At 43.2% G+C, this 17,454-nt stretch overlaps 1 protein-coding gene across 2 annotated transcripts; it reads left to right on the top strand.

Moving 5' to 3' along the window:
• Positions 1–1,019: 1,019 nt before the first annotated feature.
• CCDC160 (coiled-coil domain containing 160) lies at positions 1,020–12,242 on the top strand. 2 transcript variants are annotated; one of them, XM_027837779.1, is made up of 4 exons: positions 1,020–1,273; positions 5,896–5,952; positions 6,413–6,523; positions 11,176–12,242. In XM_027837779.1, the coding sequence occupies exons 3-4, from the start codon at positions 6,497–6,499 to the stop codon at positions 12,082–12,084; spliced, it is 936 nt and encodes a 311-aa protein (XP_027693580.1). In that variant the 5' UTR covers positions 1,020–1,273; positions 5,896–5,952; positions 6,413–6,496; the 3' UTR covers positions 12,085–12,242. The 2 variants fall into 2 exon arrangements, with proteins under 2 accessions (XP_027693580.1, XP_027693571.1); XM_027837770.1 differs by having other exon boundaries at positions 11,092–12,242.
• The last annotated feature ends 5,212 nt before the right edge of the window (positions 12,243–17,454 follow it).

Raw genomic sequence — 17,454 nt, 5'->3', positions numbered from 1 at the left:
CATGAGGGCAGGGATTGTCTTTTTGCCTCTTTTTTTTTATCCCTGGTGCTTAGCGTAGTGCCTGGCATATAGTAGGCACTTAATAAATATTTATTGGTCCTATGATCCTACTTCTACAACTAATTTTTCTATGTGACCTTGGGCAAGTCCCTTCTTCCTCTCTTCTCTGGACCTCAGTTTCCCCCCTTTGTAAAATGAAGAGGTTTGTACAATTATAGATTTAGAGCTGGAAGGATCCTGCTCATTTTATGGATAAGAAAACTGAGGCCCAGGGAAGGGAAGTGACTTGTCCAAGGTCAAATATGGGATCTTCAATCTAGAGCTGGAAAGGGCCTTCAGGGGCTATCTAGTCTAACCCCCTCACTTTACAGAGGAGGAAACTGAGGCCCAGACAGATTAAGTGGTATGTCGAGGGTCAAACACAGGATCATAGAGTTAGAGCTGGAAAGGACTTCAGTTGTCTTCTAGACCAAACATCTCATTTTATAGAGGAGGAAACTGAGGCCCAGAGAGGTCAAGGGACTTGCTTAAGACTATACCTGGATGATCTCTAAGGTCCCATTCAGCTGTTAAGTCTATGCTTTCATTATGTTCGGTGCTTCAGGACCCTGCTAAGCCAACATCTCTGGAGGGTCTGGGCCAACAATCAACAGTGATCCCTAGGGTGGGCCCAGCCCATTCTCTGAAGGGCAGAACCACTGTTTTTGCCACCCCTGTCTAGCCTGTGGGAGGGCTAGCCTCCCACTTGGGTGAGAAGGCAGAGGTCAGGGCAAGTGGGTATCCAGGAGGGGCCTGCCTCCTCCCCCTTCCCCTGGCCTTGGCCTTGTCCTAGCCCCCTGCATGACTCAGGCTTCTCCTGGTCAGCTACATGTTGGGTTTTGCAGGCCCTCACTGAGCATGCTCCGAGCTGGGGGCTTCCTCTGCAGGAGGAGGCTCCAGCTCTCCCCAGAGGCAGGAACTGGGATTCTGTCTCTTTAAATTCTACAGGGCTGGTTGCTAAGTAACGGAGCTCTGCTGTTTCCTGGCTGCATTGCAGTGGGGCCACACTCTGCCCTGGTGCCAGGGACACGGGTGGTGGCCATTTCCCAGGCAGTGACCCGAGAGTGGAGGGGCCCCGCCGGTTTGGGCTGTGGTTCGGGCCTTGCAGCTCGGGCCCGGCTTCAGCTGGGGCCCCAGCGCCAAAGCTGGATGAGCCCGAGCCCAGCCTGCCAGCCAGCCTGCCAGCTCTCCTGGCGGCGCCTGCCTCAAAAGCCAGCCTCGACTAAGCCTCCAGGTAGGTCCCTGGGTGGGCAAGCCAGTGCCCCCAGGCAGCCCACGGTGGGAAGAGAGGGGCTGGCCCAATCGATCTCCCTCACTGCCCCTGAGCTGGGGTCACTGCATCTGTCTTGGGGGGGGGGTGTGCTTCTCTTAATGAGCCCCAGCCAGAGTGGGAGGGCCCTTCCCTGGGGTTTGGGATAAGGTCAACCTGCTCTTGGGAAGGGGGAGGTGGAATCAGAAGGGCTGGGGATGGAGCCCTGGCTCCTGCCATTAACTAACTGGGTGACATTGATCAAGAGAGTCCTTTCTCCCACCCTGGGCTTCAATTTCCCCCTCTGTCAAATGACAGGGTTGGACTAGATGGACTGTGAGCCCATCCCACCCTGGCACTCTCTGATCTCAATGCCCTGGGAGAGGGCAAGGCCTTTCTTTTGGGTACTGCAGCATTATCACCTGGGCCAGGGGCTAGAACTGGGAAGAAATGGAAATGTCACAATGGGGGGGGGGGGGTGTTGGGTGGGGCTGAGGCGAATGTGCCCTGGCTCCGCATAGCAATGGCAGCAGCTATCTCTGCAGTGCATGAGCCATTGGCGCAGGCCCGTTTCCAAGGCTGCAGCAAGGTCCGCATTGCACCAAAGATCTGACTCCCATACCAATTGACTTGCGCAATGCTTTTGGAACTGATGAAGGCCATGTAGACTCCCCCCCCACCACCATTTTCCTTTCAAATCAAGAGATTTCTCTCTAATAACAAAGCATTTGGGATGTAGCCCGGTATTACAGGTAAGGCCAAATTTTTAATCGCTAATTTTTCTTTTTTTTCTCTATTACCCATAGAGAACAATTGAGTATATGAAATGGCCGTTCATCACCCTGAAATTTTAAAGCAAAATTCAAACCATTTCTCTTTTAAAGATTAAGACAGTGGTAATGTTGATGATGATAATCATAAAGCATGAAAAAGAGAAGAGGGGAAATAAAATTTAACCTAAAGTCCTTTGAAAATTTGGGTCTTAATAATAATGAATATTATTCAAACTGCTTTGGCTGTTGCTTAATGAATTGTTTGTCAGCTTCAGAAGCATACTAGAATTAGCCATGGTGCTTGTCGAATTTGATATTTATAACTCTTTGGTGAGAAGGAAAATATATCTTCATGACAGCCCTGATCAGGGTGTGGCGATGACCTTGGGCTCTGGTGTCTGCCATGGTGGCACAGCTCGAACCCTGGGCAGGTTCTCCTAAATTGAAAAAGGCTTCGAGTTGCCGGGGAACCAGCCTAACCGACCAGAGAGGCTCATCAGTGGCAGTTTGGCCACCAGACGATGGATTTTGTCGGCTATTACAGCATATGAAGACTGTTATCTGGGGGGGGGACGGGGCCTCAAGCTGCAAAAATAGAGGGGTACTCAGATCAGTGAAATTCTAGATCCTTTTAAATGCTGTAATATGGCCATAAAAATGCTTTGAAAAGATAAACATGCAAAACAGGAGGAAGGCATTACCCTAATTGGAGTGTTTCCCATTGGATTTTGGATCCCCCATATTCCATGGGCTGAGAGTATCTCTGAAGTGTTATCATACAGTATATATAGTAACATCTCAGTTAACCAACATGGCTGGCGTTTTAATTTACTGAGGATTAAACCATTTGTCTGCTGAAGCTGTCAGGGTAAGGGCATAGTTGATAAAGGCGCCTGGACCTCGGTTCAATTCTGTAAGGGTTTCTTGAGGCTTTTTGGGGTACAATGCTCTCCGGGGAGAGATTTGTGAATAATCTGTGACCTTGTTGTATTATCAGTTCTAGCATTCTCTTTAGCACTGGATTATGAAGTAGTAAGAATTCTCTGATGCACATTAAGTAACTTGCCCTGGGACTTGCCATTTAAGGAGGTGGCGACTGAACCCATGTCTTCCTGATCCCAAGCCCAACACTATCCACTATACCACACTGCCTTGGAGGGGAGAGAAAAAGATATAAGCAACACATCTCATTACCTTCCCTCCTAAACCTGTTTTCCCTAAATTTCCCTATTTCTCTAGACAGCTCCACTACCTTTGGAATCACTAGGGGTTTTAACCTTGTAGTTGACCCTTGGCTTTTTTCATCATATTCAGATGCCAAGTCTAGCTGATTCTCTCCCATCTACCTTTTTTTCTCCAGTCACATGGCCACCATCCTAGTTCAGGCCCTTATTACCTTTTACCTAAACTGTTATAATCACCTCTGAACTGGTCACCAAGCTTCCAGTCTCTCCCCTCTCCACTCCACCTTTCACATAGCTGCCAGGAGGATCTTCCCAAGGTTCAAATTTGACTGTGTCACTCTCTTGTTGAAAAAGCTTCAGTGGCTCCCCAGTGCCTCTGGGATGAAATAGGCCTCCCCCTGGCATTAAAGCCCTCCACAATTGGACTTCAACCTGCCTTTTCAAATAGACTTATTACTCACTTTTAGGAGCCAAAGGAACCCAATGGTTTCTCCTCAAATTCCACATTCCACCTTGGGCACCCGGTGTGATGCAGTGGTTAAGAGTCACATGAGTTAAATCAGAGCTGGGCCTGGAGCCAGGAAGTTCAGAATTCAAATTAAGCCCCTGACACTTACTAGCTGTGTGACCCTGGACAAGTCACCTCTGTTTGCCTCAATTTCCTAATCTGTAAAAATGAGGATAACAATAGCACCAACCTCCTAGGATTGTTGTGAGGATCAAATGAGATAATGTTCATAAAATATGCTTAGCACAGAGCCTGGCACATAGTAGGTGCTTAGTCTTTCCTCTTTGCATAGACTATCCTCCACACTTGGAATGCACTCCTTCCTCATCTCTGCCTCTTGATTCCTTATCTTTATCCAAGGCTCAGTTAAGGGTCACCTCACCCATTCAGTTCTTACTGCTCCTCTTCCACCCTCAAATTGCTTTGTATTTTTATGTCTGTTGTACCCCAAATCCTACCCCTGAGTCCCAGGAGACTTTAAGTTCCTCAAGGGCAGGGACCATTTTTTTTTGTCTCTCTGTCCTGGCAAACAGTAGGTTTGCCCTAAATGTTTTTGGAATGGAAATAGACCATCAAGTCCAGTGCCAGCATATCATAGAAGTTCAAGCTGTAAGGTAGCTTAGAGGTCATGTAGTATAATCTCTTCATTAAACAGATGGGGAAATTGAGGCCCCAAATTGAGAAGTGACTTGCCTAAGGTCAAGTGACAGAGAAAGTGACAGATCTGGGTTTTAAACTGGGGTCCTCTGACTCTAATATCTTTCTTTTTTTTTTTAAGGCAATTGGGGTTAAGTGACTTGCCCAGGGTCACACAGCTAAGTAAGTGTCAAGTGTTTGGTCTGAGGTCAGATTTGAACTCAGGTCCTCCTGACTTCAGGACCGGTGCTTTATCCACTGCACCACCTAGCTGTCCCTTCTAATATCTTTCCACTGTACTATGTTGCCCTTATAAAGACAACTAAAGCCACTTTAAAAAATAAAGTGCAATAAATGGAAGGGTGAGAGGTGCAACTCAATTCACCCCCATAGTTTCACACAAATGGAAGGCAGAAACTTTCAGCAATAATCATTAAAGAAGCATTTGTTAAACAAAAACTACTGGCCAGAAATTGTGCCGGGCAAGAGGGTTTCAAAGACAAAAGGCAAACCGTGCCTGTCCTCAAGGAGTTAACATTCTACCAATGCAGTCACATGTGTACATATACAAGATTATACAAAATTGATATAAAGAAATTTTCCAGAGAGAAAGACACTTAACAGCTCAGCTCAGAGTGCTGGAGTTAAGTCTTTTTTTTTTTTTTTTTTTTGGTTTTTGATTGGGCAATGGGGGTTAAGTGACTTGCCCAGGGTCACACAGCTAGTGTTACGTGTCTGAGGCCGGATTTGAACTTGGGTCCTCCTGAATCCAGGGCCGGTGCTCTATCCACTGTACCACCTAGCTGCCCCCTGGAGTTAAGTCTTGATGGAGGCTAGGTATTCCAAGAGACAGAAGTGAGAGAGGGAGTGCATTCTGGGCACTAAAAGAACATCCATTGCAAAGGCCCGAAGAGGAGACATGGAGTGTTCTGTATGTGGAACGGTAAGAAGGGCAGTTGGCCGGACTAGAGAGTTTGGGAAGGGCAGAAGAGTCCTAAAGTGATAACATTTCAAGGAAGGGACCTTTGAGATTATTGAGTCCAATTCAGTACTGATGAACACCAGAGCCATTGGAAAGTACCAGATAAAGTGATGGTCCTTTAAGAATCCTTGTTTTTCATTGGTCTAGACAACAGCCTCCTTCCACCAGATGCATATCCCAGTCCTTCTGGGCCTTAGTAGAGGGTGTTAAGGAATTGAGTTACCAACTAGTAGCACCTCAAGGTGATGAGCTCTCCTAGCACGGCCTTCCAGAACCCAGGGTCATCTCCACTCAGAGAAGAGCAGTTAGCTGATAATTAGTCCTAACAAAGTTTAATTGCAGGTTGCTTCTGGGTCCCTCGGGTAAAGGAATAAATGAACACCAGTGCTGGGAAATCACTTTGTCCCTGGTAATTAGCGATAAGAATGCACATTTCAAGTTGTCTCTGGATCTCTTATTGATTGTAGTAGACTGAACATGCTTGGGCTGAACTTACGCTGAATCATTCATTCCTCCCCCCCTAGATCCTAACCACAAAGGCAGAAAGGCTTTCTGCTTCTGAAGTTCATGGGAAATTACAGGTAAATGGGTTTAGTGGAACTCTTTGTTATCTGGGGGTGGGAGAGGGCAGGGGCAGGGGCGGGGGGGGGGGGGGGGGGGTTGAACCAGCAGGTTAAGTTAACCTGAGATTTTGCTGTGGTCACATGAGCATAGAAATGAAGCTTTCCCCACCCCTGTCCCCCTGCTTTATGGCATTTGATTAACATATGTGAAGTGTTTCAAATGACTTCTGAAGCTTTCCTCATTTCTCTGAAGGCAGCTTTTGAATGAAGATCTTTGGGTGGAAATACAAAGGGTGTGGGGGAGGAAAGACCTGGGGGAACTCCATTCCTTAGTGAATGAAGTTCCTTGTTTGTTAAATTGAGGGGTCAGACAGGATTCATTTACTTCACAAAATTAATTGCACTTTTTTTGGCTTTTAAAGTGAGTATATTTAAAATGTGACTCAACTTACCCAAAATTGATTTACATACTTTGCAGGACTCCCTAGAGTACGGAACAAGGTCTACCTCTGCTAAGCAGACAGGTTGTCCAGAAGCAGAAGCCTGGGGACTCCAGGGAAGCATGATGGACGTTTGTCCTTTCCTCAAAGTAAGAGCTGACCACATAAATTGACTCCTTTCTCAGATACTTTTCAGGCTCACCACTCTATTTCTGTTTTTAAGATAGCTTCAGAACCTTGTTTCTTAGGAGGACAACATAGCCAAATATGCCTTTCCTCTCTTCTCTTCCCCAAGGTTAGCCAATGGTAGCCCATACTAATTGACACATTTCATTATGGCCCCTTGTTTCCTGTATTAAATGGCTCCCATAAGTGGGATCACCTAGACCACTATAGAGCTAAAGAGGCACTTACCCCAAATGGCAGTGTGGTGTAACGGAAAGAACACTGGTCTTGACCATCCAGTTGCCTTTCGGTTATTCATGGCCTTACTGCCTCAGGTACAAATCCCAAGTCACCAACCCAAGGTATGGGGATGGGGGAAGGTTACTGGTCACTTTATAGCTAGCAGTGTCCATACACAAGAGTTTGGGAATTGCTACTGAATCAGCTTTGCCTAGCTCTTCTCAAAGTAGAGGAAGACTATGATGGCCTTCCTTCTGAGGCTATTTCCCTCCAGTTTCCTTCTCCTCACGTCAGTATGAGCCAGACTGGAAGAACAAGTTAATTCATTTCTTATGTTCAACCAGCCCACATCTAGGGAAGAGGTGATTTTCCGTAGTACAACATACTGCCATGCCTTCTATTAAAAGTTCTAGGATATGCACTGAAAATTTTGCAACTGAAGTGATGGCCTTTTGAGAGAACATTGGAAAGTTTCAGAAAATCATCCAGTTGGAAGGGACTTTAGAAAACATTTAGTCCCATCTCCAACCTAATTCAGGATTCCTTTCTACAACATCTCTCTGACAAATGTCCGTCACCGAGTCACTGCTTGGGCATCTCTGATGACAGGATAATTTCCTACTGTTCTCCATTCTTTGGGAACAGTGGAGTATAATTTCCTCCAGGTATTAGCAAATAGATTCTCAGACATCTAAAGTAGTTTAGGTGTGCCCCTTCCAGCCTTTATGTGGATGTTAAGCTATTTTCATCTCCACTGGCAATGAAGAAGCCCCATTGACCTTGCCCTTGGCCCCCAGCTACTTGAACCACTTTGCATTTGCATTGTTTTAATTTCCAGTCTCCCATGATTTTCGAATTCTTTTGATCTATGGGCAACTTCCATGGAACAAAAGCCCTCTTCAGATGAGGTGCTTTCCTACTTCCTCTTACCACTGCAAAAAAGAAAAAAAAAAGAGAAATCGCTTAGAAGAAGAGTGATAGGCATTAATGGTGAACCTTCTCCTCTCTCCTTAAGACCTCGTACCATCCCCATCACAATTCTCTCAGACAATGACTGGATATCTTGAGCTTCCTCATCACCCCTACTTCATACCTCAAAATTACTCTGCATAATCTCCTACACCCTAGTCTTTCCATTTCCTGACCACCCACTCACTTCTCAACTGCTGGCAATCTGGCTTCCTATCCCACCACTCGACTGAAATTACTCTCTCCTATGCTAGCCACAATTACATACTTAGAGAACTATTGATTTACATGTTGCTTTGGAGGTGGCTTAAGGTTGTTTTGCATGTGCACCTTTCTCTCCTTGACTTGATAGTAAGTATTCCTTTTGAAGGTAGGGAAGGGTATCTTTGATTTTTAAAAAAGAATCCCTCCCTTTTAGAAACGAATGCACATTTCATAGTAAATTACCATAATCTCCCTATCTTTCACCCTGAGTGGTGATTTGAGGAGGGACAGACAATAAGCTCTTCAGCCATTCATCTGTTGGATGGATGGATGGATGGATGGATGGATGGATGGATGGATGGATGGATGGATGAGAGTGAAATTGTGTGCCCACCCAAATCCCTGACTGTGATTACCAGTTTTCACCACGTATAAACAGGCCAGTTGTAGTGATAAATCAGGCTGCTATGCGGTGGTAAAGAGAAACATATAAAGGTCAGAAAAGGAGGAAAGATAGTTTTCATTTTTTGACGAGGGCTTGACTGCATTCCAATAAAGGTTAGTATGTGACTTCTGAGCCAGATCCATACCAGGCCTTGAAACAAAAATTGCAAAATGTTTCCACCTGAGGGGTGACTGCAAGGATGCCAGGTCAGTGATGTTGGTTTGTTGTTGTGGTGGTTGTTGTGCTGGCATGCCCACTGCCTCCAATGACCAAGTTTCCTCTTATGTGATTTCAGTATAACAAGTAAAACCCACGTCATTTAAAACTGAAAAAGGAGTAATACCGAACTCTCTGTAGTTCTTATGATGATGGTACAATAATGAGCATTCTTATAGGGGAAAAATAAAGATGTATCTTGCTTTACCTAAAAGCTGGGTTCTGGAAAAAGGGGTGTGTGTGTGTACATCACATTTTACCATTGATTTATGAGATCATTTCAAAAATGCTTGTTTCTGATTGATCTTTGAGTTGCCTGTGGCTCCTAACACTTGAGTGTAAAGCTTTTCTGTCCTGACTCCAGCCCTCCCTTCAAAGGCAGTTAATGATCTGTGAACAAACCTACACAGGAGAGTTGGACCTAGAGAAATCCTTTTGTATAGGGAAGAATCCTTTTGAAAAGGAATAATCACCCTCTCGTTTTTTTTTTGTTTGTTTTTTGTTTTTTTTTTTTTGGACAGTTGGATTTAGATTTTCTTAAAAGCTCTGACAGGGCTGTACTTGTACTCCTCTCCTTTCTAAGAAGTAGAACTGTTGATTTCCTGGTGAATTCATTTGCTAGTTTTTCACCTCCAAGAAACTACGCCCAAATCCTACCCTAGTTTCAGGAAAAAGAGATTTCATGGCATGGATGTTTTCAATGTGGACACTAGTTCTCATCCTGAAATGGCGGCACAAGCTGATAGGATTCTGTATACTTGGCAGCTTTGCCTCTGAGCAGAGCCTGGGACTGGAATAGCAGGAATTTACAGGTCAAGACAGAGGGGCAGCTGGCAGTTTGTCATGAGGAAGTCTGCTTGGTATATTTTACCAAAAGCTATCTTGCCTTGCATTAAGCCTTTGCATTTCACTCAGTGGAAAAAATGAAGAAACAGTAATGGAACCCAACAGCACTAGAAACAATTTAGACATAGTGGAAGCATAAGTCTGTTGAATAGAACTAACCTAGCTTTTTAACCATTTTCATTACTACAAACCAGTTTAGTTCTCATTATATTTGCTCTTGGCTTCCCTTGTGACTTTTCTTTAAAAAGATGTAACCATTTTATGGGAAATACCCACAGTAGTCTTTTTTACTTGTTTCTATTTTATGGGATTATAGAAGGCCAGAGCTGGGAGGGATCTTAGAGTTCACTGTAGTCCAACCTCATCATTTCATTTTAAAACCATTTTAGAATTTATTGTTACATTTTGTTTTTGACAAAACAGACACTTTGCAACAAACTCCTTTATGAAGTACAACCCCCCACCCCCACCCCGACAGATGATCAATTGTTAAGAGAAAGGAGGGTTGTATCTTTGGACTCTGACAGTATGGTACTAACATTGACTGTTGTATTTGACTTGCGTTTTGCTGCTTCTCTGTGTTGACTTTATGCACATTGTTGTACTTGTGTATATTGTTCTTTTGGCTTTGCTTTCTTCGCTCTACTTCTGTTCATATAAGCTTTCCATGTTTCTCTGAGTTCTTCATATCCTCAGAATCACAGACTTGGAGTGTTGGAAGGGACCTCAGCAACCATCTAATCTAGACCAAACCCAAAATAAATCCCCCATCTGACATGTACCTGACAAGTGGTCATGCAAACTTTGTTTGGAGGCCTCAGGGGAGGGGGAACCCACTCCCTCCTGAGACAGCCTGCCTATCCTTCTTTGCTCTTACATTCGTATGCCACAATTAGTTCAGCCGGTCCTCAGTTCTCTGAGCGTGGATTTTGTCATCCCAAACAATGCTGCTCTGAGCATTTTTGTACATATGGCCCTTTTCTTTTTCTTGCTGTCAGTAACCTCCTTGGAATATAGCTCCAGTAGTGGAATCTCTGGGTCAAAGGCTATGAATTATTTAGTTATTTTTCTTGCATAATTCCACATTGTTTTCCAGAATGGTTAAATCAATTCACAGCTCCACTAATAGGGAATTAGGCTACCTCTCTTCCCATAGCCACTCCAGCAATAATTTCCCCCATCTTTTAGCATCTTTCCTAGCTGGTCTAGAGAGGGGAAGTGACTTACTCAGGGTCCCTTCCTTAGTTGAACCTGGTACTAGGGCCCAAGTCTCCCCACTCCCTGGTAGGGTTACCAAAATTATAGCCATTTAAAAAAAAAAGTTCTATTTGGACACTTCAGTAATAGCAACCCCTCTCCCTACCCCCTCCCTACAGCAACTTCCTCCTACCCCCAATTTAATTTACCCCAATTTAGGTAATGGAATAACCCAAATTCTAAAAAAAAAAATACTGGCTCAACATAAGGCTAATCCAGTAGAATCCAATAAACATTTATTTATTTAGAGCCAGTGACAAAATCCTGGGCAAACTGGTCAGTTACCAGTGGTTGGCAACCCTACTCCCAGGCCAGCCCCTCTTTGCTCCAGGCTGTCCTTGTAAAGATGTGCCTTGATCTTATTTTGTTTTTCAGGAACAGGCAGAAGGTAGCGTAGAAATGGAGACTATTGGAAAGCACTGGGTGGAGAAGTTGTTTATACCTTGTTTTACTCCCCAGGATTTTTTTAAGCAAGCTAATCAGCCTGAACCTTTTTCTCAACAACTGGCTTTCGACCAAGCAAAGGGAGTGGAAGAAATGTATAATTTGGCAATTAAAAAGTTCCAAGAAGAAAAGAAATTTAAGAGGAAAGAATTCATTTCCCCGCTAATTGAACCAGAATCTGAACCCAAGTTAACTGAGAGAAAGATAAACATTTCAAAGAAGCAACCCGAGAGGAATTCTGCCTGCTGGGATGCAGCTGATTTGAATGTTGGAACTGAAGAAAGCCCCATGAGAACAGAAGGTCATTGTATCTGGAATGCAAAGGAATTAGCAGCTTTGCGACAAGAAACGCAGAAAAAACACGCAGAAGGCATTTCTCAGAAAATTCAGCTGTCCTTTTTGAATGCTGAGCTGGAAGAACTTAATGCCAAGTGCAGAAAAATAGAAGCCAACTTTGAAAATGCTGAAAGAGAACTCCTGAAATCCAAAAGAGAAATCAGTTTCAAGACCCTGCACTTAGAAGCTGCTCAGAAGGACAGCTTCAGAAAAGATCGAGAACTCCGAGCTTTAAAGAATGACATCTCTGAAAAATCCATCAATGTGAAGAACTTAAGTGAGGCCCTCCTGCAAGCCAAGCAACTTATCCAGAAGCTAGACCTAGAAAATAAAGATTTAAAAGAAGTGGTTAAAAAGTTGAAGCAGCAAATTGAGGTTGGCAATGCTGCCCTGAGGGAAAAGGTGAAATTGCATTATAAATTAGAAATAAAAAAAATTCAGAGAGAGCTAGAGGTTGTCAAGAATGAGCTGAAAACGGAGAAGTTCCTACATGCCAGGAATAACAAGGCCCTAGAGCTCCTTAGGAAACACTTTTCTTCTTTACCAGTGTCAAGTACACTTGACAGTTTCAAAATAGATTATCTTTAAAGCTTAAAAAAAAAATTGCCTTTATCGGCAAAATTACCTAAACCAATTACGTTGGTGTTTGTTGTATATCTCTTTAAAATCTGGAAATAAGTGGGTGTAAAAGTTTGTAATTTTCAGTTTTAGTTTAGCCAAATTTCAATGCAGCATAAAGATGTTAACTCAGCAAAGCTTTTGTTTCATCTCTTTTTTTCTATAGATTATCTTATAGAATGCAGTCACTTGCGGCAGTGGATGGAATTATGTTTATAAAAATTTTCTAATTTGCAAACACAAGCAAGAAAATCTCAAACAATTCAGCAAAATAACCCATAAGGATGATAGTACAGGCCACCATCCACTTTTGTAATTTCCCTTTTGTGAAAAGAAAGGAAGCCTGTGTGCTCTGACTTTTAATGAGGTACCGCCAACATGGTCCATTGTATCTAACCTGAGTTCTGTAGCCCTTTGGATGTTGTCTTCATTTACTTCGTGTCATTTTGTATATTCTTTTGGTTATCCTTTTTTCACTGCATCATTTCAGTCAAGTCTAACCATATTTCTTGTAATTCTTCATCCTGGTCATCCTTAAAACACAATAATACTCCATTACATTCATATACCACAGTTTACTCAGCCATGCCCTGGTTGTTTGGCATATAGTTTATTTTCAACCTTTTGCTATTACAAATAGTGCTGCTATGAATAGTTTTATATAGATGGGTATTTTCTTCTTGTTACTAACCTCCTTGGAGTACAAACCTCTCGTGGGTTCTCTGAGTCAAAGATTACAAAAAGTTTTGTATCTTCTATAATTCCATATTACTTCCCCAAACGTTGGGACCACTCCAGCAGTGAATGAATGTGTCTGTTTCCCTGGAGCCTCACCAACATTAAGGGTATTTTTTTTCCTACTTTTTACCATCTTTGTCAATTTGATGGTCATGAGTTTTAATTTACATGCTCTGATTAGTAGGGATCTTGAACACTTTCAGATGGTTATTGATATTTGTTTCTTATTTCAAAACCTTCCTGTTCCTATTCTTTCACCACTTATCTATTGGAAAATGACTCTTACTCTTATAAATTTCTGCCAATTCCCTATAGATTTTGAATGTCAGACTTAGCAGATGGTTAAGGTAAGATTTTTTTTTTAGTCCATCTTTTCTTCCTTTTTTACCAGCTCTACTTTCTAATTCACTTATAGGCTTCAGTCATTCAACAAATGTATTACTCATAGCTTGTAAGTCATTTAAGAGCTATTGAACTGTCCAAGAGTGGAATGGTCTGCCTTTTGAGGGGAGGTGACTAATATATAGCACTTTAAGGTTGAAAAAAAAATCACTTTCTATATCCATCTGAGCCCCACAACAACCCTGTGGGGTAAGTACTACTGGTATTGTTATCCTCATTTTACAGTTGAGGAAACTGAGACTCAAATTACCCACAAGGTCATACAGCTAGTGGATTTCCTGGTAGGATTTGAACTTGGGTCAGCACTCTTTTTACTCTACCCCATTGCCTCAGAGTAGTAGATTCTCCCCTGTTAAAACCCTTAAAACCAAAAGTGAATGAATAGTTGTTGGAGAGGAGATTTTGTCCAGGTAGGGGATGAACTAGATGGCCTCTTGTAGTCCCTTTTCAGCTCTGAGATTCTGTGGGGGGGGGGGGAACCCCATAACAACATGGGCTAATAATTATTGATGACCATGATGTGATCTCTCTGGTAATATGGAGATCACACTTACACAAACGCAGGGCCTCCTCTCAGTTTCACAGAAAACAATCGCATGCTACAGTCTTGGAGGGAGCAATTTCAATAAAGGGGTGGGAGGTCAGCAGCCAGATTGCAAGAGACTGAGAAGTGAGTGAGTAGTGAGGGAAGGAAAGCAATGAATGTAGGTGTTTCCTCCCCAGAGTTTGTAAGTGAAAGTGAGAAAGACCTAAGTTTGTAACCTCAGGGCTTGGCAGAGTCTAGTGAAGGGTTTAAGGATGGGGGTGTCCTTCAGGAAGGGTCAAGGTGGGGAGGGGAGAAAGAGGAGAGGAGGGAGAGGGAGATAAAGAGAAGGGAAGGAAAGAGAGAGAAGAGGGAGAGAGAAAGGAGAGAAGAGAAGAGAAGAGAGGAGAGAGGGAAGAGAGAGAGAGAGAAGGGGTAGAGAGAGAGAGAGGGAGAAGAAAAGAGAAAAGAAGAGAGGGGAAGAAAGGGGCTGACTGATCCAAGGTTCAAAGCCCCAGAGGAGTTGGGAGGGGAGGTAGCATCAAGGAGATAAGTAGAGGCATTGGCCTTGGCAAGAAGGGTCCCTTGAAATAGCACTTCTCTACCTCCCTGCTGTTGATAGCTCTCCATTTACCTTTAGTTTTACCTGTCCAAAATTTACACATCAGTTAGTGACCATTGCTGGGGCTATTCTGTTTTTGTTGACAAGGGTTTTTTTGTACTTCCTCAATTGGCCGGCAGGGGAAAGTATTTTCATAGTTCTTCCTCATTACTCCAGGATACTTGAAATTACTTAACACCTTACTGATGATGCCTGTTTAGGGTAGAGGCAGGGGGTGTTGGACTAAATGGGCCCAGATGTCCTTTTACTTGTCCCAGGTTTTTCTGCTGAGCTATGTTGGATATCACAGCAGAGTCCCAGGATGGTAGAAAGGACTTCAGGAAAAATCTAGCCCAACGTCCACTCCTACCCCAAGCCCAGCATAGTGTCCTTAATAAATATAGGTTGAAATGATTTAAATTTTCCAGAGGAAGAAAGTGAGACTGAGATGGCTAATACAGTAGCGAATTGGCACTTTAATTTTGTTAGTGAATTACATCTGTACACTTGGTAGAGCCTTGGTCAAGAACTAAATTCAATAAGCACTTATTTGGTTCCACCACTGCCTTTAAAGAGCTTACATTCATTTCAACATTTATTAAACACCTACTGAATGTAAGGTTGTGCATTGAATGGCACAGATAGGCATGAAGGGCAACAAGGACTCATGAAGGTGAGTTATAAACAGCACACATTCCTTTTACTTCACTTCTACCAAACACCAGGCTGGCTCAGGATGGGTTCTCAAGCCCTCTGCCATGGGAGCAGGTACTACCAAGTTGGCAACAGACTATCCTTCATGTGAGGCCAGCCTAGCTAAGTTTGAAAAGAAGCACAGCACCAGAAAATAGGCCAAGTGGTGATCAGTTTTCATTTTAATATTAGTTTTTTTAGCTATAGCAAGTCATGAAAGCATGGAGCATGGAGGGGTTGGGATCTGCATAGGTGGAGAGGGGCTGTACACACTGGGGACATGCTGTATACTTGAGGTATTGAAATAATTCATCTTATTAGCTCTATCCCCTGGAGGATAGGGAAGAATTTGGTACTCATGTTGAGCTCACAACCCCTCCATGCCTTCTTATTCTGAGTAATATTTGTCCATGCCTTCCCCTCTAGGAAGGATCATTCAATCAGTTAACAATATATCCAATAGCTGGAAGCCTTCCTCTGGTTCTTATCGTATTTCTGCCTTTCCAATACTGATACCAACTGACAACTGGGGATTACACACATAAAATAACAGCATGAAAACTACCTGTGCTTTGCCCTGTGTGCCACTAGTAAGGTTTCCTTCTGCCTTCCCATGACCTTCATCGCAGAAAGGTTTTGGATTAGCCGGGCAGTCTTAATTTCCCATCTGTTTCTTGATGGGAGTGGGGAGGAGAGAGATGGGGGAAGGTATCCCAAGCAATACAAGGCAGATCTTTCTATCAAAAATGCTGTCACTTCAGCAGCTAATTCCCTGCTGGATGGGAGGACACTATGAAGATGAACTATCAACACAGTCTTCTGCCAGTACTGCCCCAGCTAACAGGTAGGAATGGATGGCTTCTAAAAGCGTAAGAATTCCATGTCCTCTGAATTTTTGTTCTGCTGTTCTTTATTGCCATAATCCTAGACATGTCGCTTAAGGATGGACCCTTCTCTTGGAATCAGTGTTAAGAGACTTACCCTGCCTTAGTTTCACTTGCTGTTTTGTCTCACGAGGTCATGATGTAAAGTGTTAGTGTGACAAGGAAGATATATCAATGTTCAATTTTCCTTCTCTCCATGAGCATTTTTATGATGTAGTCAACTCTCACATTTACTAATTATTCTAAGCCTACGTACAACACATTACTAATGCTTGACTTAGTTCCCTCTGTTACCCAGCATTCATTTGTTCAACAGCAAGCATTTTTAAAGTACCTACTATGTACCAGGGACTGCTAGGCACTGAGGATGCAGAGACAAAAATGAAACAGTCCCTGCCCTGAGGAAGCTTACATTTGGTGTGGTTGAGTGGATGCAGAGATACAATGTGTATACAGATAAGTATTTACAGAGTCATTTTGGAAATAAAGGTATTAACAATCTTGGGGTGGGAAATCAGGAAGTCGTCTTGTAAAAGGTAGCAGTTAAACTGCATTTTGAAGGGAGCTTGGGATTCCAAGAAGCAGAATTGAGTAGAAAGATCATTCCAGGCATGGAGAACAATCCATGCAAAGACATGGGAGTAGAAGATGGAAAGTCTTTGACTGGCCATCTCCTTTCCCAGTATGCAAAGTGCTTTCTTCCCAGCAACCTTAAAAGCAGGCATTATCTATCCCCATTTTTCAGATGAGCAAATGACTTGGAGAGATGAAGTGGTTGATTTTCCCAAGAGCTCGCAAGTGGAATCGAGGTGTCCTTACTTTAAGACCAGCTCTCACTGCTATTGCATTAAAACAGCTCCGTTTCAATATTAAGCAAATTATGTCAACGATCTGTGATTTCAGATGATCATGCACTTAGAACAGGAAGAAAATGAAGCTCAGGAAAATGAAGTGCTTGCCCAGGGTCACACAGCTACTGAGTATCTGAAGCAGGATTTGACCTTGGGTCTTTCTGACTCCAGGTCTAGAACTCTATCCACTAGATCACCTATTGGTGTGTATACTTCCTTCACTGAAGCAGATCATCACACTTTTATGCATCATATGGTAGTAGAGACGAGGTACGGCCACAAAACACATGGCCTTCTGGCCAATTTGGCGATGAGCTTCTCTGAACTTTGCTAGGCTGGTCCTTGAATGACAAAGATATAATATGTCGCCAGGTCCATACTCAAACCCCAGTAGAGTTTAGGCAGCTAAGCGGCACAGTGGATATAGTTCTGGGCCTAAGGTCAGGAAGACCTGAGTTCAAATCCAGCTGCAGACACACACTAGCTCTATGTGACCTTGGGTCAGGCACTTAACCTTTGTCTGCCTCAGTTTCCTCATCTGTACAATGGGGATAATAATGGCACTTACCTCCCAGGGTTGTTGTGAAGATAAAATGAGATAATATTTGTGAAAGCACTATATAAATTCTAGCTATTATTATTTCTTGC

The sequence above is a fragment of the Vombatus ursinus genome, unplaced genomic scaffold (genome assembly GCF_900497805.2).
Source record: "Vombatus ursinus unplaced genomic scaffold, bare-nosed wombat genome assembly UNPS02004573.1, whole genome shotgun sequence".
Lineage (NCBI taxonomy): Eukaryota > Metazoa > Chordata > Mammalia > Diprotodontia > Vombatidae > Vombatus > Vombatus ursinus.
Note: the sequence above shows the minus strand (reverse complement) of the source record. Positions and strands in the feature narration are given on the sequence as shown.

What these genes read in the sequence shown, in the direction of transcription:
- CCDC160 (XM_027837770.1), top strand. Translation starts at nt 6,497, where the DNA reads ATGATGGACGTTTGTCCTTTCCTCAAA. An exon ending in ACGTTTGTCCTTTCCTCAAA is followed by an intron (nt 6,524 to 11,091) that starts GTAAGAGCTGAC and finishes TTTGTTTTTCAG; the next exon opens with GAACAGGCAGAAGGTAGCGT.